Source organism: Bacillus rossius, chromosome 1 (genome assembly GCF_032445375.1).
Source record: "Bacillus rossius redtenbacheri isolate Brsri chromosome 1, Brsri_v3, whole genome shotgun sequence".
Classification (NCBI taxonomy): domain Eukaryota; kingdom Metazoa; phylum Arthropoda; class Insecta; order Phasmatodea; family Bacillidae; genus Bacillus; species Bacillus rossius.
In genome coordinates, this window is record NC_086330.1 from 187,706,216 (window position 1) to 187,733,948 (window position 27,733).

A 27,733-nucleotide genomic window follows, 5' to 3' on the forward strand; every position below is an offset into this window, starting at 1 on the left:
TACCAAGTGAACATACCTTGACTTTGTGCTTCTTTGGAGTGTCAGCCCCCCCTAACTTAGGCTTTCCTATCAGTGGGGGGGCCAAATTTTTAGATGAACCGTCCTCCACAACAACTGCCTTTTCTGTTGGCACCAGCTGAACTCCAGGATCAGATCCTACAACACCCACCTGTGCACACCAACACATACTAAATAGTGTTACAATAACAAAACATTGGTTTTGTATTTTAAAAAAAAACCTGTAACTAGAAGAGTTATTGTGAAGTATAGTGTATTTTTCACTAATACTTCCAGTGAAAAACCATAATGTCCTAATGAACATAACTACAGTGCACATTAATCTCACCTTGAAGTACCATCCCAAATCTTTGTCGCCTTATATACAATGTCCTTTGTGAGGCCCTGGGCCATTCACTTTTGCCAGGCCCTAATATATTGGACAGGGTCCTTACTTGGGGTATGGAAAAGGCCTGCGGATTTATCTTAATAAATAGTCATTTTATTGAAATTTGAATAAATTGCATTCACATTTTAAAGTGAATAATGTAATGACAGTTGCATTTTTAACGAAAAGACCTGCACGGGGCACTGGGATGCTGCCCGGCTTCCCCGGCCGTGCAACTGACCATGTATGATGCCCTGACAGAGTTATATAAAGAACCTTGCTCTGCCTAATAGGTACTGCTCCCTGTAAGGATCCCACATACTACCCAGATAGTTTCTCAATAAGGGTGACTTGGCTTTGCCCCACAGCAACACAGAATAGCGTGCTACTATTGTAACATTACCCAGAACTAGCCCAAATCACTAAAATATTAGTTTCTGATCTTCTAATTCCAACTGTAATATATAAATATGTGTGTTTATTTAGTTTTGCAAAATAATTAATCATAAAGAACATCAGGAAATAATTTTTAATACAGTAGCTAATTATAAAAGACCAATTTAAATTTCTCGTGCACAGTAAATGAATGCTTGCTAAACAAAGACATAATGGAAGCACTAGCTGTTGAAAAGAGCTACCTTATCCCAAATACAGTTAAGGAAACACTAATTAATTTCCATATATTACTGTAACTTGATGTTTTAGCCAAGTTAAGAAAGTGCAAACATATAATATAGTACACATAGTAAAACACATCTGGGGATGGTAGGACAAAAATTTACTCCAATACCAGCAACAGTAAAATCTAGTACTAATTCATTAATAATCTCAAAAATATTTTATAAAAATTGTCAATTTTAACATGTACATTTCAGTAGTAATTTTTTGAAAACCAATAATAATATTTATTATTATTTCCATAGAGCAGGTAATAACAATTACTGTTTTAATATATATTTTTTTTATTTTTCATTGGTATTCCCATTGAAATTATATTGACATCCGATATTAAGACAAAACCTCTACATGGCAGTGGTCCCAAATGTCTAGATTAAAGATCTTTTACATTACATAGTTTCCCTTAAAGACATAAATAACAATTGTGATGCTGTTTCTTCCCACACGAAGTAACTCTTTTACAACCAAGTGGACCGAGTTGTGCCGTTTCTAGTTATAGCACTCGTGATTTTATGAGCAATTAAATTATTCACTTTTTTTTTTAATCTTTCGTGATAAATAAATTTTAAATATTTTATGCAAAGATTGTATTTAATATTTATTTATCTTTACGTATTTTCATTAACTTAATGTTAAAGTTTTGTGTAGCTATTTAATTAATAATGTATTAAATGTGTTTGTTTCTATTATAATGAAATGTGTAGGGGAAACACTAAGTACTACAATACTGGTTCTATGAATATTTTGTTTTGTTTGTATACCCTCTACTTATTGTAAATTCTATGATTTCTGTCATGCCAAACGAAAGAGACTTACCTTGCCTTTTTCAATTTCTTTTCGGCCATTTGGCCTGTATTTTTTTGGTGCTGATGTAAAAACCATCATAAAATGTAACAACCTATCTGTTACCGCCGTTTCGAGTGAGTAAATGTTTCGTCTGTGGGAAAAGTGTATCCCATGATAATTATTTTATGTATGGAGGTTAATATTTTTGTGGTTTCATTCCATAGCGGTTCGAGTCATGGGCCTCATCCTGGCTTTGGTGTTCCAGGAATCTAAATTCATTTATGGGAATCGACCTCTTCAAATCTAAGGCCAGAAATTTGATTTTATTATTATTATTATTATTTTAAGGTTATATAACAGTTTTCAACTTCTACGTGATCATCATGCAAGTTTCTGTTATTGAACTTGAATCAACGAAGTAACATGGATTTCTACACTTTGGAACATTTTCGGCAATTAATTTTCATTCTGAAGAAAGAATTCTAAGAAGACTTCAATAATTTAATATTTGTTTGATGATTTAATTTTTTTTAAATAATGTTTTTTTTTTACTTCAATCGAATAAAAATACTTGGTACGTACCTAGTTGTCCACGAGCCCGTTACTTAATATATAATACTCAATAATGTTTTGTTAATATGTTAATTGTTTTGTTGATGTTTGTTTTACATTGTTTTATTTTTTACAAAGGCCTATAATTACAACCAGCACCAATCTGATATTTGCGTGTTATTTTGTTTCCCAGTTTATTACAATATGTCTTAATTCTTTTTAACATGTTATGTTTGGTTATAATTTATACTAATTCTTTGGTTAATACATAATACATAATAACATAGTACAGTAAATGTAAACGATCCGACATGTCTGAAACTTTCATATGTTATAGTGTCTTTGGGTAACTTTCAATGCTACACATTGAGGTTATGTAGGATGCTATAACAGATGAATACCTTTCAGTCAAAATATGTCTCTCAATAATGGTAGCAGAGCGTGGATTGCTGTTTACTATGTTATTATTTTGTTTTATATATATATATATATATATATATATAATTGTGAAGAAACTAAATCATAATTTTAATTTTAAGATTCTATAACCTTAAATAAGTTGTTGTGTAAAATTTCTCATAAACATTCTCTTTTGTGATATAATCTCTTACATTCTTAAATAATTTTTTTTTTATGAATTTTAATAGTATTTTTAATATTTGTAAACTAATTTTTTTTTAATCCTATATTTTAAAGTACTTAACTGTAATTGTTTTAATGATAGATAATATTATTTGCATATTCTTTATTAACATAATTCTAAATGGTATTAAATAGGTATTGATGCAAGTTTTGTTTGTTGAGAGAATTTTTTTAATATTATTTCCCGTTTTCATAATATATTTTAATTTTTTAAACTTATTTTGCAGGTTTTCATATGTTGTGTGGTCTGTGGTTTCTTTTGTTACTTCAGTAAAAAAATTTATTTGGTGTTGTTTTATTTACTCTTTGTGTATCACCAATTGGGGCACGTTTTTCATAACCTAACCATGATAGGTATTTTTGGTTTTTGTTGCCATCGTTTAGTATTTTTTTTTTAGCCAGTTGTTTTAATTATCTTAATGTTGTTTCTTTTGCCCATGTTTTGTTATAGGTCATCTTGGGTATGTATTTTTATTTATTTTCTTAGAAGAGTCATTTTGTCGTTGTCCTCGTATGTTGATTTAATGAGTGTTCTAGTGCTTTTCATTGCACTGTTTAATAATTGAGGTTATGGTAACCTAAGTTTAATGAGGAATGGCATTGTTTAGTAAGTGTTTAATTTGTAGTAAACTTACCTTCTGATTAAGTATTGGGTTGATATTTTGTCGTGAGCTGTTTTTGGTCTTCATTTAAATTTATTCTTCTTGAGCCTATTGTTTTGTCTTCATTTAAATTACATTATTTTGCTTTTGTTTTGTTCTTAATTATTTTCTTTCAGTGAGTTCCAGTAAAAGGTCAGTGGTTTTCTTCTGTTAAAATTTTTCGTTTATCTTTTTATTTTTTTAAAGCACTATTATAGAAAGTTTTATAGTTTTAAGGCATTGTTATATGCAATTTTGTATTGTTTGGAGTAAGTGACTTCCAGATGATAATTGGTTGTTTTTTTAATATTATTTTGTGGATTTTGGTCAAGTTTAGCCAGTAAGCAAACTTTTTAAATTAATATTTGTTTTGGGTCCTCTGAGCCAGTGAGCCATCAATAAGTGTTTAGGCTTCACCAGCACTTTCCCTTTGCAGACCTCAGTCATTTTTATGAAACCATATATCTGTCATGGAATATCTAATCGCTCATTTTAATAGTAGTTTCATTTTAGGTTCATAATCTGTTTTGTGATTTATTTGTTTTGAATAATAATTAAATTTTGAGTGCTAACTTTGAATTATTATTTTTTTATATTTTGTTTATCTTATTAGTGTCATCATTTAAAATAACACTATTAGCTTTGTTTTGTTCCTTGTATTGTCATCCAAAATTTATACATTTGTTTTTAGAAATTTCTGTTTGTAGGTTATGTAGTGTGTGTTAGCTCATGTGGTATGTTGTCTTAGGGGTGTCTCATGTGAGTCACACATCATAATCAATTTCTTGCAGGTTTTTTCTGTTTTGAACTTTGATATTCCTCTTGTTTTGATTTTGTGTGATAGGTTTGTTGCTGTAAGGCATCTCTCCTGTGGGGTGTCTGCTGCATGGAGTTTGCTAGGGTGGTTGCGGCTTCGGCTCGGTGTTGCTGCGACTCACCGTTTCAGCCATCTCTGGTGAATTTCGTGTAGTGGAGTTCTGCTTGGTGAGACTGTCGTATAGTGGCATATTATTCATTTTAAGGGCGCCGTCTGGCTAGAGAGTAAACGCGTGACCGCGTACATAGCATGTCGTTCTTGCTCGGAGCTGAGTGGCGACATTCGGAACTACTCTTATCTCCTCCTTCTCACTGCCCCACCCCACTAGTGCCCACCCTCCTCCCCACGCCGACACTGCTGGCCAGATAAGAGCCGCCCTGCCACCTCGCCATGTGTCTGAATCACTCTGCGTCCTTTAGTTTACCGTAGCCGGCGTGCCAATTGCATATATGTTTAGTGTAGCGATATAGCAAAATACTTATTTTAGTGGTTGATAGTAACGTGTTAACACTAAGTTATTGTGTATATGTCACACAGACAAATGTGACTGCATACGTAAAAAATAATTCTGTCTGAATTACTGACTTAGAAATACATGTCTAGACACTACTTTACATTGATGGTTGATTACAATGTGATGTTTTCCCGGTAATTCGCAAAACTACTTGAAAACCTCTATGATGCCACCAGTACAGTCACGCTGTGAATGAGCATTTTAATTTATATATATTTAATACCAAAAATGTTTAACTTTTGAACTTTTTCTTAATTTTTATGTATATATATTTTTTAAATTTTGATCGGTTACTAAATTAACAGCATTTCTGCACCAAGGGCGCGGGCAGTTTTATTCAGTCACAAGAGTGTCAAAAATACGTAGGCAAGCAGGCAAATTTCCAGACTAAAATCAGTAGTACGGATATTTTAAATACAAATAATTTAAAAGGCTCACATTTTTAACTAACGGCTGTTACATTTTGAGTTTTGATAATGGAATTTTTTTTTAAGTTTAAGAATGTTTGGTATGAAATAAAAAGTAGATAAGTTTTAAAAAAGTTTGATAACAAATGAAACAAATCTAAATTTAAAAAAAAATTATTCAATAATATAAAATCATCAAGTAACAAAATAAAAATATACCTTACAGCAAAAAACATTTTCTTCAAGGCAGCTGCAAAATAAATTTTTGTCATTCAACTTTCTTCATAAGCACTGCACTACGCAGTTTTTCCAGTATGACAAATTGAGTAAACGAAATCCATCCCTCTCGGCACAGACTACAGGTTTAGGTAGATTTCGAAGTACCTATCGCTTCATGAAATGTTCAAAAAAACTTCTATAAACTTCTGAAACTTTTTAAGCATCCTGTACGTTCTAAACTATTCAAAATGATCGAATGAACACTGTCTTATCCCATGGCCCAAAATTATTTTAAAAGATTTAGTTCAATTCATCCAGGACTGAATATCATAGAACGTATTTCATATTATGCCTACAAATTTATTACCTTCTAACACTACTTTTCATACCTTGCACTAATAAGTGGTCACAAAAAAATTTTGCTCTGGATCATTGTTTATGATAATATGAAAATAGTAAAAAATACATTTCTACATATTTGATAGGAACTATAAAACTATTTTCAACCTCTATTATAACTGTAAATAGTTTGTTGTATCAACAATTGTTTCAGCCAAAGGTTTTGGATAATGTTTAGGAATTTGGCAATAAATTATTTCATTTTTGATAGTATATCAACTAAAAAGTTATGATTTTTTTTTGTCTTTTAACAGTTTTTATTCCCATGGCTTGCAGTAATGGCTGGTTACATAATATTTTACTTCATATAATCGTTCTTGACAATATATAGAAAGTTAAATAAAAATATGAATGACTTTGATAGTGTAGGTACATGGTACGGAAGTTTTGTTTAGTTCTTATCTCCACATGAGTTTTTTTTTTTCAACTTCTTGCGGTCTAATCAAAAATTGTTTTTGACCAAAGTTTTAGATAAAAAATAAAAATATACATTTAACATTAATTGTTATATAATTCATTTTTAAGGGTTTTACCATAAATAAGAAAGTATTTAATATTTTACATGGTATGAAAATTGAGTTTTTTTATATTTCTACCCTTGCTATTTACAACCCCTTGAGCAATCGTTTGGCTTATCAAAAATTGTTTCAGACAAAAAATTGTGTTATAAATTATAACATTTACAAACAATACTAACAGATTTGATGATGTGTCTCCTAAGGAAGTTACGAACTTTTCTGTCCTCAAACTCATGTTTTTTCCGACCCTTGCGCATTTATGGTTGTTCGTATCAAAAAATGTATTCAAAGGTTTTTGGTATTACTCCTACGAGTTATAATACGTTCAAACGATGCAATATTTGTCATACTATGGGATTTCATGCGATTGTTAAGTTAATCAAAACATTCCTAATTTTACCCCTTTGGTGGGATTATGTCCATTAAAGAATTCGACCAAAATTTTGTTACTACCGTATTTACCCAAATAGAGGCCGAGGTTTTTATCTCCAAAAATTACCTTCAAAATATTGGGTTGGCCTAGAAACGCACATCAAGACAAAAAGCATTGAATCAAATCAATTAAAATAATTACTTATCGGTACTTTAAAAATGAAAAGTATTCTATAACCGCATTTAATGATTTACACAATTGAATTTGGTTTTCCGTGGACAATAGCAATTTCACTAACTAATATATTGGTTGGGGAATACTGTATGTATGTAAGCAACATACGTTAAGAATTATAGGTAAAGAAAACATTAGCCTGCAGAGTTACCAACATCTGTGCTTATTAGGGTTGTGTTCTATTATGAAACAGTGTAACTGCAAAATGGCGTCACATTTGAGCATGAAACATCATGGATGTTGGCACAACTGGTGTTTCATCATAGATAAATACTGTTTTCTAACTTTCAATACTGGTATTGACGTCTTTCGTTAGTAGGTATATTACTGTAACCTATGATCAGATTCCAGTGACAAACTACGGTAACCTACAAAAAAACTTTGTTAGTAAACACGTGGTACATAACGTAAGGTGTAATTTAGTGTTTATTATAATATTTATCAGATATATTATATTTATTATAATATTTATAAGATGATGATTTGTGGCAAGACAGAATAAGTGGAAGTGAGCAACATGACAGTGAGGAAGAAGAAGAAGACAATACAAGTGATTGTGATTCTAATGTGGAGGATGACAACTAACTTTTTTTCCACTGGACAGTGAACAGGATTTAGGGGCCGGCCTATAATCGAGGTCGGCCTCTATTCGGGTAAATACGGTATTATAAACCAACCAGTAGTTTATAGTAATTGATAGTTTTATTTAATTTCAAAATTTATATATATATATATATATATATATATATATATATATATATTTGTGAAGTATTGCCACAACTTGTGTTTTACGGAACTTTCTTCTTTTTCTTTTCATTATACTTGATAGTAAATTTTAACAACGATATCTTTGGATTTTAAATACTTATTTGCCTATTTCCTCTATTCTTGCTTTTGAATTACAAGGTCGATGGAGGGTTTTTATTAGGAATGTGGAATTCGAACAGTGAGCATAAAAGAAAATGATAAGCAACAGACTTGACTGAGACTTTGAGATATACGACTCTAAAATTTATATAAAACTTATAGTTCATCGCTGGCAATATTCATCAAGAACTACATAATCATCATCGAAGATAGTCAAGAACTACATAGTCGTCCTCGAAGATAGTCAAGAACTACATAGTCGTCATCGAGGATAGTAAAGAACTACATCATTATCAAGAATGTGAACAACTGTCCATCGTCATCAAGAATCACCGCTTTGGAGACCCATCAACTACCAATCGCTGTCCACATCGGAACCTGTACAACATCCAGTCGTATACACTGAGGGCCGCTGTTCCTGTGGAGCCATCATTGTGAAGATCGAGAACTAGGACATCACTACGTCATTACGAATGTTGTCACTGAGATGCGCAGATCATGGTATAGTTGAAATACCCTATATTAAGGTTGTATTGTCCTTAACTTGCGGCATATTCTGAGGTAACTATGAACTACGAGAACTTGTTACATCTTTCCAACTCCACAAGTTTCTAATTAGTAGTAGTACATAACCCGATAGCAGTTTATCAATCTTATTTCTGATTCACCTAATTACACCCATATAACCTGAGATACTAACTGAAGAGTCCCGATTGAGCTAAAATAAGTTAAAACTTTCGTTACATTTGAATATAGCAAGATTTGTAATATCAAGTTCCAAGATATTATTTCAATATAAATATTAAATTTTTATTTGAAGAGGTGTTCTATTACACAGGTTGTGCAATATTAATCGTTTAAAACATTCTACTGAATATAGCATACCTGCCAACCTATGAAAATCTGAATTAGGAAGATTATTAACACAAATAAAATTACCGATTTCGACAAAAAAAATTACCTATATGGCTACAATGCAGACTTGTACTGCTAAAATACAACTAAATTACACAAATCACCCACTATCAAATAATATATAGCTACATTAAAAAATATTTGTGTGTTGTTACCTGTTGACTGTGATACTTGAAGATCAGCACAATATTTCACACAAGAATACAACTCACAGAATCTATCTTGGCTTCCGATAATAATTTTACCAGAAAATTAATATAACATAGTCAAACAATGTGGATTATAAGAAGAAGAAAAATAATAAATAAATGCTTAGCTAATTTGGAGCACTGGAGCACTGTGGCTTTAAAGAAGCAACTGTTGCCTTCTTTGCTCTCTTTAAGAACTCAGAACTAAAATTTTGTTCATAATACAAATTTGATTTTCTTGTCTTCAATATTGAAAGGGATTCTAAAGTGTCACTGGACATGGAGTATCTGAATTGTGTTCTGTTCTTTTTCACCAAACTGAAAATCCTTTCACATTCCGCATTGCTGTGTGGAATGGAAAGTATTGACAGCATTATTCTACAAATTTTATCATATTTCAAAATACCATCAACTCCACGAATTTAGCTCGTAAATTATAAATCAAAATCACCCGTCTTAACTAACCATCGAACGAACAAGCGACAACGTACTCTCTGTAGAACTGTGTAAACGAGAAAAAACAATCGATAGTCATGAGCACAACACGCGATACATCGATCGACATGAATGTTGAATCGATTTGGAAGACACCGACTTTTTTTTTTTTACCGCGAAGCTATTTTAAAATAGGAAGAATTCAGACAATTTCGGAAAATCGTAAAGAGCAGTTATAATTCGGAAGACTTCCGGAAAAATCGGAAAGGTTGGCAGGTATGATATAGTATTCGTGTAAAAATTCAAGTTATGTTATAATGTGAAAACAATTTCATTTCCAGTAATACAACTAGTAATATTACAATAGTGAATAGTTTGTGTTATTCTTTGAATTGGAGTCAAAATTAAGATTAATGATAAAGTATAACTTTGCGTTTATTAATAACACAGTGGATTACCTTAACGTAAAGTGTTACCGATTGTTATTGATTAACCACCAATAATCATAAACATATACTCAGAGATCATATATGTTCTTTAGAGTTTCTCAAATTTGGTAATAACCAAATTACTATCTTTGTCTGCCAATAACCGGGCTAGTCATATTGTAATTTGGCGATCACACTATATTTTATTTATTAGTTTGGAAATGATTTGTGCACAATTAAGGCAGTATCGTGTCCATAAATTTTATATGTATGTATATACACACAAATTTTTTATTTTACGATGGCTTCGGTATCTATAGAACATTAAATGAAAAATTATCTTAAAATTTTCCTGCACTCGTTCTTTGTAAACTGCTTCAATAACAATAGGTAGTCTGTCTTCAAAATATACCTAAGAATCCACAAACCAAACAAAATAGAAGAAGAAAATAATGCATAGAGATAACCCACAAAATAAAATTGTTTTTAAATATAGAACTGTGTTAAAGATTAATTAAATTTTTGAATGTATTTACATACAATCCAAAAATAAACATTATTTTTTCCAACAATGTCCACACCTTTACTTTCTTATTTATGCAGATACCAATTTTACATGTTCTGTTTGAAATCACCTTCTGCATTTAGTTTTCTTAAACTCACCACACACATATGCACGAGCACATTTAAACTGGTTTTCATGTTAAACATCATTTCCCAATCAGAATGACACTTAGCATATTACCTGTATAAATACTAGTCCTATATAAAGTACATTGTAAAACACAATATTTAAGTTGAAATTAAACCGCTGTGTTTTCTAAATATCTTCATTGAAGGACTACATCATGACACGTTAGTGTGGTTCTGACAAATAAAATGTAAGATTGAGCAGCGAGCTTGATAACATCTTCAACAACTTGTTTGTAAATATCATAAATCCTTTCAACCCATTACAATCCCTCTGCTTATGAATGTGTTAATTCACTGTCATTGTTATGGAAAGAAATTCCATATTGTTTTTGTTTCCTTCTTAAATATATATGTATGTTATTTATAAATATACTTATAATATAATTTTTAATATTGTTCTTCTTACGTAGTCCACAGACGATACTGAACAAAATTGATACCTAATTTTTACTTAGGTTCTCTCTTATGGGAAGATTGCGGGTGTATCTTGGGTCGACCAACTCTGGCAGTAATGAATTCATGTAGAACTGTATAAGTTTTTCGTCCATTAAACTTTTCCAGAAATGGTCATCTTTTGTGATTTTTCTGAAAAAGCATTCCTTTTGAGTCCAAACGACAAAAAGGCAGAATTGGCGATCTGTAATGTGGAGTTGTCCCTGAATTTGGTACATGTACATATGACCGATCTTGAGATGCATTTTTCCATCCTTCAGTTCACAAAAATTAATTTTTTTTTCTCCAGAATTGCCGTTTCAGGAAGCTTAGTCTTGGCAGTTGCAGGGCATTTGATTTCAATGATGCCATCACTACCAATGAGCCCATCAGGCGATGCTGCTAGAAGTTGACTTTTCGTCAATGAAAAGTCCTGAAGGAATTATGACTAAGCCCAGCTCCTGTTCCAGCTGAGTGACTGCATGAGATTCGTTCTCAATTCCATATTTAGTTGCTTTGTTTCCAGAGAAGGTTGAATATAAAATAGATTGAACTGGTTTAGAGCGCGGTGTTGTTTCTCTCATTCGACATATTTTTCCGAAATTTGAAGCCGTCAAGACACTTTGCTTTTTCACATTTCCACAAGATACAGTGCCTTTGTCCAGTGGATGATAACTGGATATCCTGAATTTTTTTGCTGTCACGCTGCAGTCCTCTCAAGAATTCTTCTTTTTTCTTTTCGTATTCTTCAGGATTCATGTCTGGTATCTGAGAAACATTGCCATAATGTGAGTCTTCTGAAAAGTTAATTTTGTTTTTAGTCTTCTTTGTGGGGTTTTCCAAGCGCTTTTTTTTTTCTTTTTTCAGTAGAATTTATTTTTTTGCTTTTAAATATATAATTACATATTTTAATATTCACCAGGACTGTGATTTGTGAATTTTTTGTAAATTTTGGCTTGTTCGTTACCATCTGCATTGCACGAAATCACGGAAAGTTCACTTCTGGTAAGGTATCCACCACGGAGAGAAAAGTTGACTCTTTTACCACTAACAAACTTTGCCACTGTATTATTAAAAGACTCAGCTCTATTTGTTGTCATGTTTTTCAAGAGACTTTCTGCATGATGAACAACCAGATTATTTGCTGACATTATTTCATCCCACATGCCCATACTTTTCATACTTGGAACTATATTCTCTTCTGTGCTTCTACAACCATTATAATAGTATTCTCGTTCACTGCTCTTTGAATGGTCCCCGAATACGTGAAATGGTCTATTGTGAATATCACTCCATAATTCCTTTACACATTCTTGTTCCGTTATTCCTCCGACAGGGGGAAGAGGAGGAGAAGGGCCACTATCGCCCTGAGTAGGCAAGTCCTCCCCCCTCCTCCCCCCGTCCACGCTCCGCGCCACCGCGGCGGGAGAGATAGCAGCCGGCTACCGGTACAGCTACAAAGGGCGCCACGAGGTGGCTAGCAGTTTCGCCCGTGCATACGTTTACCTTTATTAGTGCCTCAGAAGATTTTCCGCGGTGACATGCCTGTTCAAATGCAGGAATCAATGCAAGAAGGTCTAGGGCGCGTCTGACTGGTGAGTTCCTTTAATTCTGACGATTTTTACTGCACAAAAAATAGGTTGAAAAGAGCCATTTTCTTGATATTGGCGGGGTCGCAAAAGTGTTAAGGTGGGTATGTAACAACTTAAATCCACCAGACCGACGTCGAATGTTCTTTTTATTCCTTTCCTGCCCAAACAAAAATTGAAAATCTCAAGTTCTTTCTAAAGGAGAGATATAGAGGTAAATGTCTACAGTGGTTTCCTTCCATCGTACAGACGGCGCCCTTAAGGTATGGTTTCTACTTTGATTTCCTCTCTAAAATTTTTCTTTGAATAATTTGCAGGCAGTTAGTTTTTATTCACTTCCCTTTTGCTGACTCTTAACTTTGTTGATGTTAAATTTTGTGTTAGTGGTCAAGTTTGCTTTTGCAGGTGCTAATTTGTTTCTTGAGTGTCTAGGGTATGGGACCTAGTCATTCATCTTTGGACTGCCATTTTCTTAATTTTTTCATTTTCAATTTTGTGTTGTCACTTTGAATAAGCATTTTAGAATTTTGATCTTCTTTTTTTTTTTGGCTCATGTTTCATGTGCTTTTGATCTTTATTGTCAATGTAAGTATTGTTAAACTTTGATTAGGTCTTCTTCTATTTGACAATTTTTTTAATTTTATCATGATGTGTTGTATGAACTGCAGTGTTTAGAGCGGTATCCTCTAGGATCAGGATCTTAGCGACCAGGATTTGTTTTTATAATTTAATATGCAGGGGTGTATAGTCCCCATTTTTCTTTATAAGCCGACGGGCATTTTATATGAGGTATCGTCCTCTTTCGCTGTAGTATATACTGGCTGTCCTGGGTACTTGTACCACCATTCTGTCCTGTCTTGTTTCTACAATTACACACTGATTTTTTTTGTCCTTTGGCATTTTGATCTTCGGTTTTCATTTCCACTTTAGCTTTGAGATTTGTCTCTCGTAGGTATGTGATCATCCTACGTTCAGATAATTGATCTCGATTCCGAGACCGAGTTTTTTTGTTTAGCTTACTTGAGCGAGCATTTAATAATTTTTAATAAGCAGGGGTGAATAGTCCCCATTTTGTTTTAATAATTGTATGTAGAGGTGTATATTCCTCATTGTGCATTGAGTTTATAAGGATAGTGTTCCACTGATTCTCAGTAATTATCTGGGTTTTATGCTCGTGTCTGTCCGTGAATGTTGACTATTTCCTGGATCTGAGATTTTTTTTAAGACGGTAGCGTCGGTTTTGAGGGGAGGAGTGTGTGCCGTTTCTAGTTATGGCACTCGTGATTTTATGAGCAATTAAATTATTCACTTTTCTATTAATCTTTCGTGATAAATAAATTTTAAATATTTTATGCAAAGATTGTATTTAATATTTATTTACCTTTACGAATTTTCATTAACTTAATGTTAAAGTTTTGTGTAGCTATGTAATTAATAATGTATTAAATGTGTTTGTTTCTATTATAATGAAATGTGTAAGGGAAACACTAAGTACTACAATACTGGTTCTATGAATATTTTGTTTTGTTTGTATACCCTCTACTTATTGTAAATTCTATGATTTCTGTCATGCCAAACGAAAGAGACTTACCTTGCCTTTTTCAATTTCTTTTCGGCCATTTGGCCTGTATTTTTTTGGTGCTGATGTAAAAACCATCATAAAATGTAACAACCTATCTGTTATCGCCGTTTCGGGTGAGTAAATGTTTCGTCTGTGAGAAAAGTGTATCCCATGATAATTATTTTTATGTATGGAGGTTAATATTTTTTGTGGTTTCATTCCATAGCGGTTCGAGTCATGGGCCTCATCCTGGCTTTGGTGTTCCAGGAATCTAAATTCATTTATGGGAATTGACCTCTTCAAAACCAAGCCAGAAATTTCATTTTATTATTATTATTATTTTAAAAGGTTATATAACAGTTTTCAACTTCTACGTGATCATCATGCAAGTTTCTGTTATTGAACTTGAATCAACGAAGTACCATGGATTTATACACTTTGGAACATTTCCGGCAATTAATTTTCATTCTGAAGAAAGAATTCTAAGAAGACTTCAATAATTTAATATTTGTTTGATGATTTAATTTTTTTAAATAATGTTTGTTGAGTAACTTAAATTGTTTTTTTTTTTACATCAATCTAATATAAATACTTGGTACGTATCTAGTTGTCTACGAGCTCGTTACTTAATATATAATACTCAGTAATGTTTTGTTAATATGTTAATTGTTTTGTTGATGTTTGTTTTACATTGTTTTATTTTTTAAAAGGCCTATAATTACAACCAGCACCAATCTGATATTTGTGTGTTATTTTGTTTCCCAGTTTATTACAATATGTCTTAATTCTTTTTAACATATTATGTTTGGTTATAAATGGCAATATGTTCTTATTTCTCTATAGTAATTTATACAAATTCTTTGGTTAATACATAATAACATAGTACAGTAAATGTAAACGATCCGACATGTCTGAAACATGTATATGTTATAGTGTCTTTGGGTAACTTTCAATGCCACACAATGAGGTTATGTAGGATGCTATAACAGATGAATACCTTTCAGTCACAATATATGTCACAATAGTGTGTGGCCGAGGAAATTAGTATGTGCTTCTGTTCATAATTCATTTAAACCTAGTTTATTTTTTTGATATTTCAGCTGTGTATTGTTTCTTTAAAATTTGTGGAGTGTACCTAAACTATACTAATGGTCATTCTACAGGGTCACTCTGTCAACCTATGCCTTCCCATGCTGCCAACTTCCCAGTCTTTCTACATACACTGCCTAACGCAGGATGCTCTAAGCACCCCAAGGACTTCAGCTGTGATATTCATTGACCTTTGTAGTATTTATGAATGCAGAACATTCTAATTTTAATAATAATCATTATTATTTTTGTCAATTTATTTTGCTTACAATTAATATAAAAATACTTAATTTCATTTATTCGTGGCACTATATACTATCAAAATAAGCACCCATCAATGTGTCTAGCTCTTGTTTTGATTTTGTTAGTGATCACCGAAGTGGTGCAAACACTTTCCTCTTCTGTGAAAATGTTTCTTAATTAATTTGTGTAGGTGTAGGTTGTTTTTCCTCACATTTCTTAAGTGACATTGAGAAGATGATTTTTCGGATATTAAGTCTATTTATTTAAATCTACTGTTTCATTAACTACTGAGCTGTGAATTACATTTTATCATAAAGTTTATTAAATATTGAATGGTTTACTAATCATTTCTTCTGTTGTCAATGTACGTGACACTAATGTTGACATAGTTTCTAAGTTCCTTTTCCTATCAGTTTTGTTCAAGTTTTCCTCGGCAAAGCTTCTCTGAGTGTATAAGTATTTAATTTGTAAAAAGAAGTTATTTAAATTCAATTAGAGAAACACGAGTGAATCTGACCTCAACCTAAGCTGTTTGAGCACCATAAGGTCTATAGCTATTGTGTCAACTGCAATTGACAAGCTGTAACAAGTGAAATAGTTTTGTGAATCAGAACAGATGCACAGAGTTTGAACGAAGCATGCTTTCATCCAGATTTAAGCGAGCCCATAATTATTTATATTTTGTAGGAATGATGCATGAGAATCGAGTCTAGTACCCACACGGGCAATGTCACACCTTAAAGCTTTACTTCCATTTATTTGCCAGAAATTAAATTAAGGCTTATTAGGCCCTCGGCTACGAGGATACGTTTCCGATACTAACACATCTGTTGGTCGTTTCCAGAAACATAGGGCAAGAAAGAGACAAAAGTTCAACTGTTGCTTGTAGGATAGCGCTGCCTCCGTTGTCCCTTTCCTCCTCCCCACCTCACCCCCCCCCCACCTCACCCCCCCCCCCACCTCACCCCCCCCCCCACACCACACCCATTTCTTATCTTTATCTTTGACACCATTCTCTCGTGTTCATAGCCGATTATCAGAAATGATGCTGGGCTCGCCTCCTCCCTGGTTGTCGCCCTCTCCGTTGTTGCCAAACTGCAGACAGAGCGATAGAGTTGGAGTGCAGTCTACGGCATTTTCGGTTCTGTCAAAATGCCAAAGTGGCGCAAAGGTGTTACGAAAGGGTGAAAACGTTCAAAACACACTTTATTGACGTGACGTCTAGTAAATCGATGGATGCCGGCTGCACGCACGAAAAAGTGTCCAGTAACGCACATTGTCCCGTTATGCTGTGTCCCGTTACGCTAATTGTGCGCTCACGCCGCATATATCTCTTTTCTACTCGATTGGAACAACCATCAATTTGACTTTTTCGAGGCACATTAAACTTGAAACACTCCCATTCGTTTCCTACTTTTCTTATCATCGTCCTATCCTTAACAGAATAACACAGATTGGAAGAAGTTAAATAGCAACCAGGTATAAAAGTTATAGTTAATATAATCTCTTCTTTAAAGTAATAAACATATTTGAATTAATGAGTGCAAATAAAAGTAAATTTATCAATTAAATTGTAGATTTCATTTCACTCCTTCTTTGTATCCATACAAAATAGTGATCATTCAATAACAATGTTTCAATTTTATTCATAACAGTATTCAATTTTTTCATCAATGTTTTGTTATGACGTCACGTTAAACTATCGTCCGTAAACCGACTTTACAGACAACCTATTTTTTTTAGATTTAAAAAAGATACCTGATATCATCATAAGGCTGATGATATAATAAGTTGCGAAACATCATTCGAAATTTTTACGTTATTAACGTAAGAATAAATTGTCCGTCCAGGTATGGCCATTTTGTTAATGCTTTGTCACTAACGCTAGCCTATACCGACGCCACGCAACATATTGTTACGATTTACAGCGGGTTCGTTAAGGATAGCCCAATTAATAGATTTTATTTCACACACACACAGTTTTATTTATTACCACTACTTGTCACTTAAAATTAATCTTCTAAGATGGCAAATGATTAACTACACTTAAAGAAATGTCTATTCTCCAGTCACTTGTTTCATACACCTCGCTGGGCCGCACTTCCGGTGCAACTCTCGCCGCAGCACCCCTCGTGGGTCTCCGCCGCGGGACTCCGTCGCCGCACTCCGCCGCCGCCGTCACACCCTCCGCCGAGATCCCACACGACGACTCGCTCGCCACTTCACTCGGGACTCCGCCGCGCCCGCGACTCTATCGCCCGGAAACTCCCGACTCCACTGAGCTCACTCACTCCCTGCCCTGGAACCTTTGTCCAAGGACTTCGCCACTCTGCCGCACCCGCGGCACTATCGCCCGGAAACTCCGCCGCGGGAGAACTCCCGACTCCACTCACTCAGACTCTCACTCTCTGCCCTGGAACCTTCGTCCAAGGACTTCGCCATTCTGCCGCACCCGCGGCACTATCGCCCGGAAACTCCGCCGCGGGAGAACTCCCCACTGAACTCCTCTTGAAGGTCGGCCCAACCTCCTTATATAGCCCTTGGGTTCCCGTCCAGAACAATCGGGCATGTCTCCGAGATATCGCGCGACCTTCGCCGTCGAAATGTCCAGAAACGCGTCGTAAGTTCTGTCGAAGGACGCGGCGGCTGTTCAAAGAACGCCGATAAACGCAACAAGCATCGGGTTCCCACAAAACGCGCCGATAAACATGTCTGAGTCCTTTTATTCCGCAGTGCGGCCTCTTTTAAGTAACTCGATCTGAGGCAGGTGCGCGCTGCGACGGTCAGGATGTCGCGCGATAGTATGACACGAGATACCAGGGAGAGGAAGGGGGCGCAGACAGGCCGAACGAGCGCGGCGATGCCAAGCACTGCAGCCAAGCGCGATCGTAACATTATTAACATTTGCAAGCGATATTTTGATTGCATTGACATTACGTTAATAAACTTTAACCCGCCACTCTTAAATATTATATTAAATAATTTCATTAGCCTCTTTGAAGTGTTAAATGGCACAATTATACAAATATTCAAATACACAACTGACTTACAGATATTAAGACTATAATAGATCTCAAGTTCTACCGGACAATTGATTAAATTTATGAGCTAGCAAACATTCAAAACGTAAATTTATTTGTACATTTGTAACGGTGTGCTCATCGCATAGGTGTACCCAGGAATTTTTTTCGGGGGGTGTTCTTCCAGATTTTTAAGAAAAATTACATAAACACTAAAATTTAATTATTTCTTGAGTAAATAAATAGAATAGTCTCAAATTTCATTTTTTAACCTGGGCTATTGTTGATATGTAATATGTACGTAATTTTTCTTTCTATTAACTTAAGTAAGTTCACATTACAATATTAAAATACCTACAAAAAAACCCAAAAAGATGTATGTATGTGTGTGAGTGTATGTATATGTATGTATGTATGTATGTATGTATGTATGTATGTATGTATGTGTGTGTGTCTATATATATATATATATATATATATATATATATATATATATATATATATATATATAAATAATTAGTTAACGAATTTACGTACGCACTTTAAAAACTTATTCCTAATAAGTTGACGGCATTACAAAAGAATAATTGCTGTATAATTTAATTGTAAGGGTGTTAGAACTAAGGCCGGAATTACAATAGCCCGTCCATCCGTTATCCGTCTTGTCAATTATGTGACCTGCACCCAATAAGATGGACTGAAAAATGTCATCCACTCGTCCGTCTAAAGCTTGGTAACTTTATACTTTTGACGGGTGAACGGATGAAACTATAACCTCCTAATGTCTTCTAGGTGTTTGCATATAAAATATTATATTAAAATGTATTAAAGTTTGTTTAATTGTTTAGCTGATTCCAAAATCATTTCTTAGCTTACGTTTAGACACATTTCGAAAGCTCTTTATTGAAACAAAAATGGTCTAAGTCACGGAAGTATTATAATTATTTATGGTAACTCTGGAAATGTGAAAATACATACAAAAAAACACTATGAGTTTAATAAGTTTCAAGTACTTACTTTACATAATTGTTTAAGTAATATAATTACATATGATAATTTTTTTCCCCCCAAATTGTTAAGTTTTCTCAACAGTTATCAGCATTGACTTGGAGAAATATTATGACGGATGAGCGGAGTTTTGTAAATCGCCAGCCGACCTCCGTAGCGTAGTTGGATGCACACCGGCTTATGGTGGGAGAAGTTCTGGGTTTGAGTCCCGGGTAAGGCATGGGAGTAAAATTGAGACTTGATGAAAAAGAATAATTAAATTGACATTTCTGGCTAAACGGATACCGCTAAAGGCCAAAATCCAAGCAGTGGAGTGAAGTCAAGTGAAGTTGTATATCGCTTGGCGGCTGACGGACGAACGGATAACGCTCGGATGTGACGGGCTGTTGTAATTCGGGCTTTACAATTCAAGTGCAGCAGAACAGAATTAAATCTTTATATATAAAAATCTCGTGTCACAATGTTTGTCCGGGCTAATTTCCAAAACTACTGCATTCATTTTAATGAAATTTCGCACAAATATTTGTAACTTTGTCCAACTTTATATATATAGGCTACATTTTATTTCGATTAATGACAGCGTTTTCCGAAAATCAGCTCCCAAGGGTGGTTAAGCACTGGCAACAGTGGGTACTCCATCTCCATGACAACGGGATTTTGCATTGTTTATGCCTTCTGCGTCTTCATTGCAATGGGCATCGCTTAGATCAATTTTTTTTTCAATTCGAGGCATATTTCTGTATAGATTTAATTATTATTTTATGTAAAATATTTAAATTTAAAAATATATTTGTGCCAAATATCACTGACTGACTCATTACGATTGACTTGAAATCTTTCAACTGATTGAAACTTAGCATAGTTACTCATTTTGTGATGTATGTAGATGCTCACTAAGATATGATTTTCGAAGGGAGTTTTGGGAGTTTTGGGGGTGTAAAACATCAAAATTCCAGTTTTTGGTAGAAAATCACCATGGCAACGGCTGTTGCTTTGTTGATGCTTCATTCTTCTTTATGGCAACAACTGATTCACTGTTAGTGCAGTCCTCATCACCGTTGAAATTTTACGGGGACTTTAAATATCAATAATTGCCTTTTTTTTCAATTTTATATCCTACAGACTTGAACTTGACAGTAATGTTCCTCATGTTATGCAGAATGACGTTTTCCGAAAATCAACTCCCAAGGGTGGTTAAGCCCGGGCAACAGTGGGACAGCAGGATTTTGCATTGTTTATGCCTTCTGCGTCTCCATGGCAACGAGCATTGCTTTTATTTTTTTTTTCCATTCGAGGTGCGACAGTGGCGTACCCACAAGGAGGGGCATGTATAATGAGCGGCGCAAGTGTTCTGCCTGTAGACTGCCATAGCGAAGTACGGGTATGGTCTACATCAGTTGTACATTGCGTGCTCGAGAAACGGGAAACCATTGGTGCTACTCATTTTCTCTCCGGTACATTACAAAGCATTGTAATAAATTTTTGTCGAAATTAATTGCATTTTATTTCATTTATTATTACTGTAAATAAGATATTTAGTCTCATTTTTCCCCATTAGTATAGCAGTGCGAAGCTTGGTCGGGCAGCTAGTATAATATATATTAAATTATATTGTTCTTTTACAATATTCGCTAAGAACACCTACACATTAAGTTGAGGCCATTAAGCTACTGACTCAAACACAACTTCACACCACGTTGCACTCAACGAGGTCCCTTTCATCTGAGGCGAGAAATTTACATTTCAGCTTTTCAATGTTTGTAACAGTCGTTTAAAATTACCCACCTTGCGATAATCAAACTTTTTTCTTCGTGTTATACGTACAGATGAACAGTATTTAAATGAAAGTACCTGACTTGACAAAACCAACGACCAAAAAACGTCCCCTCCAACGTTTTAATAGTTTTATAGAGTTTTGTATGAAATTAGGTCACAATCACTACTGTTACTCAATGCCCAATTCTACTAAGCAAATCTAAAACATAATCAAAGTAGAGCTCAACTGATTATTCCATAGACCAATCACAGCGATTTGAGAATTTAGACTGACCTATCACGAACCAACCACTGCAATTCAAATTTGTTTACGTTTACTTACCAATTGGGCTGCTTGGTGACGTTATTTCTCTCGTTGCTCTGTGTTTAGAAATTGAGCTCGAATGACATGAGTGTTCATAATATTCTAGCCTTTTTTCAGTGAGGGGGGGGGGGGGGGGGGGTTGAACCCCCAAAACACCCCCCCTTGGGTATGCATATGGATCATCGTATCTCACCACGATATATAGGAAAAACCTGAATGTTATTTCGGTTCAACGTAAATACTGAATTTAGGAATACATGGTATTTATTTATTTGTGTTTAATTAATATATTAGTTTTAAAATAATTTTATTATTTTGTATACCTATTTATGATTCTGCCAAAAGTAAATGTCAGCTATTCATGGGTTATGTATATCATGACAAATATTTATTTTTTTTACTAATTGATATTTTATCTTTTTGCAACTAATGTGCATAGTGCAGTGCACTAGACACCACAACCAGTGAGTGGCATTGTGTTACAGTGTAACAAAATAAGTAATAAGATAATAAAAAATTTGTAAAGTATGTGTGGATGTATTATCATATTAAGATAAATGTAGGGCTAATGAATTTTGTGTTTAATGTTCTACAAGTTATGTTTGTATAATACTGTAGTTTTTGTTACAGTATTAAGAAATTATATAAAAAAAAAGTGCCGCTCTTCGAGTGTAGTGTTTTGAAATTTTGTTTGTGCCACTTCAATACATATATTATTTCTGGTAGTATAGCAATTATGATGAATCGTTTATACGCATTGAAGTGTTAAAATTACAATCATGCTGCTAAATTATTAATGTTTTATCCAAACTAGCGTGTACTAATTTCAAATAAAATTGTGAAATTCCCTTGTAATAATTAGCCTGTGTGTTGCTTGGGTCATGCCTCCAATAAATAACTTTTCCGTGGAGAATACGAAATTTTATGCTAGGTTATTTAATTTTTTCGCTATTGCTTTGCTGCATCATTTTTAACCAACGTTCAAAACTTATTTTCATGGCAATACAAATGTGAAAACATACAGTATTTCTCATGCTATTCGTTTATTGCTATGATGGTTTATGTCAGCAACTTTGCGTGAAATTGCAAATATTTTCTTCATTCCCAAATGTTACTGTCCGATTTCTGCTTTCCTGACAATAGGTAAGGAAGTAATTTCTCAATAGTGTAACTGTGTGCCCACATGAGGGCTGTTTAATATAATTATGTTAATATAAAATATGTAAATATATGTAACTATAAAAATATTAGTTCAGTTATAACCAGTTATTTTTGTGTTTTGCACGAGTGTTCCTAGAGAATTCCTTTCATTCTGGTACTTTTAAATGGTTTCAACCAAAAGTTTGCAGTAAATGTTATTGAGTACAATTTAAAACATGTTTTCAATTTAATGATAGGCCGATTCAAGTATTATATATATAAATTTTAATTTCTCTTTAATATTTTTTCAAACAAAGGCATTTTTAAAATTTTACATAAATGTTACCTAAGTTCAACTCGTTAACGAAAACAATTTTTGACTTGTTCTCATTATTATCATTAGTATATTACTACATACAACTTGTCATACGTTTTAACACACCTTGCACCAAACCCTATGCCTAAGCGTTTTTGACTTATATTTTTTTCCACTCACCCAGTTGGTAATATTCCTCTAAAAATTAGCGACATGTTTCGGTGGCGTGTGACGTAATACGTTAATGGCATAAACCACGAACTTTCTTATATCTTTGTCTTATTAATTTAGTACTACATATTTTAATATTCGTTTGAATGAAAGTCATTAATAATTTTCTTTTTACACAAATATGTTACATTGACTTCCTTTACATCCCCAATTCCTCCGTCTCCCATCGCCGTATTAAACGTTTTTCTTAAACAAACCTTAAGTGCAATGTATTCAATAAGAACAAACTTATTTCATGCATTGCCGAAGATAAAATTTACTGCAAATATTTTTTGCATTAAGATATTTAAGATTGTATCTCACTTTGAAAATGGTGCATAGAATGACTCGAGTCAGTTGAAAATCTACAAAAGAAAAAGGTCCTTTCACAGTGCGTCACTATAATTAAACTGCTTAGTATACCTTGTATTGAATGCCTTACAATTGTAGTATAACTAATTCATGTCATTTTGGATGTTATTATATTACCGAAGTAACTAATAAATCCATTTATTTATCTCCATATCTTGGCTGGACCGCTCATATAACTGGACGCCTGGGCGTTTGCCCCTTTCGATCCTCCCCTCCAGACGGCCCATTACAAACAGGTGTAATTAATATCCGAATGGCAAAAACTAATACATATCGCAATATGTTTAAATGAACATGAGCCCCTATATGTGTATTTTTAGAAAATATTACAATAATAAATCTTAAAAAGCCTGTAAGCAAGTAAAAGCGTCCATAAAATTGTTTAAGCAAAATAAAATTATTTTTTTTGTATCTTTTTTTTTGTTGATAAACATAAATCGATAACGAATGCAATGACTGATACAAAAAATTTGCTTGATGTTCATTTATTAAATTTGTTGGTGTAATGTGTAAGTTTTTAGGATACCATGCATCGTTTACTTCTTAATTAGTGTATCGCGGCCTCTTCTCGTCACTCAATACGACCTCCCTCAAGATTTATAAAAATTATTTTAGCCACACAACGCTCTGTGCCCAATATCGCTCGGAACTGCCACTCGCTTGAGCAGTCTAGCCTTCCACTGCGCGTGGCTGAGCATTCCTGCCAGAAGGACATCTGGCAACGCTGTTCTGGGCCCTTCCTACTTCCCCCACGTGCAGAAAGAAGACCGCGTGATCCACCGCCGATAGCATGTCAAACAACACCTTGGCTCCATTCACACAACCTTGGAGAGGGGTAGGGGGAAAATACGTGGCGAGTCCAAGCAGTTTGCCTCTTTGCCACGAGAGCGCTGCACTGTACGGCCTTTGAATATTACATCTGTTTGAAAAATGCAAGCCTTTGTCTTAGCTGCTCCAGCAAGAAAGCTACGCAATTAAACTTCAACATTGTTGAAGATATACATCATTTAAATATTTAAAAATGCACCTGTGGTAAAATGTTTCTACCTTTTTGATACAAATTCATTTTAATTTAGTGTTGAAAGTTGCTAGAGCGCTACTTGAAAAAATGTATTTTCATCTGAATTTAAAACTCAATATTTTAAACTTTTGAAGCACCGTTTTAAGAATAGTTTTGCATCAGGGCAGTCTTTATACTTTATTGTTTTGTAAAAACAAGTTACTTGGAAAAAATGTTGCACTTGCTTCATGCTGGAGGTGCTGCAAAACATGATACAATTTAAAATTAAAAAGTTCAAAAATTCATTAATAAATTTTTTTATATTTTATTTTTTTACAGGAACTCATATTTGTAATGTAATGAACAATTTCACGAAAGGAAATCTTTATCTGAGCAATTTTAATTTAGGGATCAATACCCCTTAAAAATAGATATTATTCACCAAGAATCTTAGAATGATGCAAAACAAATTACTAGAAGTGACTGTAATGGTTTGTTTGCTATTCTGTTACACATATGTATAGTTTTATAGTACCAGTGATTTGATGAATCATATGTCTCTAAAGTCTGCTGGGGTTTTGAAAAATTGTAGCTTAAAAACTAATTCAGCTAGCTATATGTGGTCTTTGTTGCAGAATGATGTTACGCTTAAAGTACTGAATTTGTGATATTTCATTTAAAGAAATTAGTATTCAGTAATTTATAATATACTCTTACCTTTGCTAATTAATTTTCCTTGACCATACTGTAACAATTTGATATGCATATAACAAAACTTATTTGAAGGATTCTAAAATTGAAGACTCCAAATTATTAAAAAAATGTAATGAATGGCATTGGATTTAAATGGTATAGTCTGCAAGATTTTGTATGAAATCAGGCAAATGGGTTGTTTAATTTTAACCATTCTTGTATTCTCAATCATGTCTACTTATTACATGTTGACAAAGGCATATTCAAGACATTGAATGAAATATTAAAGTTTTATGCCTTGAAAATTCATTGAGGATTTATTGTTACTGCCAGAAAATCCAGGAGCCAGTTATAGATATAAAACAATATGGTAATTTTTAGATATTATTTTAAACATGAAAGTATTAAACGGTGCAATTTGCCAGGGCAATGACACCCAAAATGCTGATTCGTTTTCAGGTTGCACTGTTGCTGCTTTCTCAGTGAATGGAGAATACTGACAATCTATCTAAACCAAGTACATTACTTGTCTACAAGCACATGTTGTGCTGGGCACCCGAAAGAAAATATTCTCACACTTGTTTAAATACAATCCTGGTTTCTTGGACCCAGTCATTTCAATACAAGATTTTGTTACAAAAAATTTTGCTGATTGTTTGAAAACCACTGTGTAGTTATCTTGGTACATTAGCAGAAGTTAGTCGCCAGTAAGGGTACGTTAGGTGTCATTGTGACCTAGGATTTATAGAGCCCTGTCCTCAATTATTTTTTTTTACCTATTTTTTTTTTAATGTTAGAAAATCCAGTTTAAATTCATCATTGTTTATAATATTTTAAAACATTAAATTCTCTACCACCCAGTGGTATGAGTTGTAGAACTTTTGTTTTCAAACTAATTTAGTGGGATAGAATTTGAACCATTACGAAACTAATCTTGAGAAGATTTTGAAGATTAATTTGATGAACTGTAATACAGAATTTAAATAACTGTATTGAACATTTATCATCCAAACTACTAGTTATATTTTTGGCTTAGAAGTCAAGATCTTTTCAATGATGAATTTGGTTGTTCACACCTATTACCCATGACAAAATATAACTTAGTACCCAGTTACCATTGACATATTATTTAAATGGAAAAACTAGTACATTTTAAATATCAGAATACAACACAATGTATTACTAACAATATTAAAAGGAAATAAAAAAAAAACATTAAAGATTAATGGGGAAATAATTGCAAATAGTTCAAAAAAGTTTTCAAATGCTATTTCACCACCATTTTCAGTTCATAAGAAACAAATCTACACAAAAATGTCTTCATTATGGGGAACTGAATAAAAACAAAACAATTTTTGTAAATCATTACAACCTGGCCGGTCACTTCTTTTGTAATCATGGAGGCTACCGGTTTTTAGCAAATATTGTTGCCAGTTTATTAATATGTAGTATAAGAATTTGCCTTGGCATGTACCTCATTATTTATTCAGCTTTTGAAGAGTATTATGAAGCTCCATTATATATATATATTTTAATTTTTTGTTTCTTATGGGGTCCTTTTAACTTAAATTTCACCTTATTTTCTTTGGGGCATTTCTATATTTTACATGGGATCTTTTCATTTTAACTTCTCTGGTTCTATGGTCTTATCATTTTCTTTCCTGGCATGGAAGTTCGGCTGCCTTACGGCATCAGTAGGACTTTCAGGCCAGATGATGTACGCCCTCTCGCTCTCTCTGTGCTCAGTTTAAGCGGCCGCTCCCTTCCGTGCCGTCATGCATGCGTTTTCAGGCACACACGGTGGAGCGCATCTGGCATGCACAAACACAGTTTTGCACAGTGACAATACTTCCCAGTATCCCCCCCCCCCTTTTCACAGACTAACATTCCATACTTTCAGACTCTCCTTCCCTTCTTTTTTCTTTAGCCCTCTGTGGGAGTGTTTTTTGAATTTTTAGTCTCCAGCCCATCCCCGGGGCAGTCTCTCTGATATGCCATCATAGTGCGATCCGAATGGTCTACACATACGGAGTCGGGACGGGAGTGCGGCTGCGGAAAACTAACCAACATGTAATTCAGATAGTTTAGGGACTTAGTCCCTCGCCAGCCTTCATTTCGATATCACATAGTTTTTTTTGTACATTTGCTGGTTTTGTGCCTGCCGTCTTCTCCGAATTTTGTGTTTTGTTTTGGCATCTACAGACTAGTTTATAGATACCCCCAAGCCATGCGTTAAGTGGAAACACCAACCTAACTTCACCTGTCTTTCGAGATTCATTTCATAACGTC

General features: G+C 33.9%; 1 protein-coding gene across 2 annotated transcripts in view; it reads right to left on the reverse strand.

Moving 5' to 3' along the window:
* LOC134527150 (protein AF-9) overlaps positions 1-27,733 on the reverse strand; it is a 135,514-nt gene that overhangs the window by 25,447 nt on the left and 82,334 nt on the right. For both annotated transcript variants that reach the window (XM_063359542.1, XM_063359543.1), the window contains exon 4: positions 17-169. In XM_063359542.1, coding sequence (XP_063215612.1) covers positions 17-169 — 153 coding nt within the window. The remainder of the gene's footprint in view (positions 1-16; positions 170-27,733) is intronic.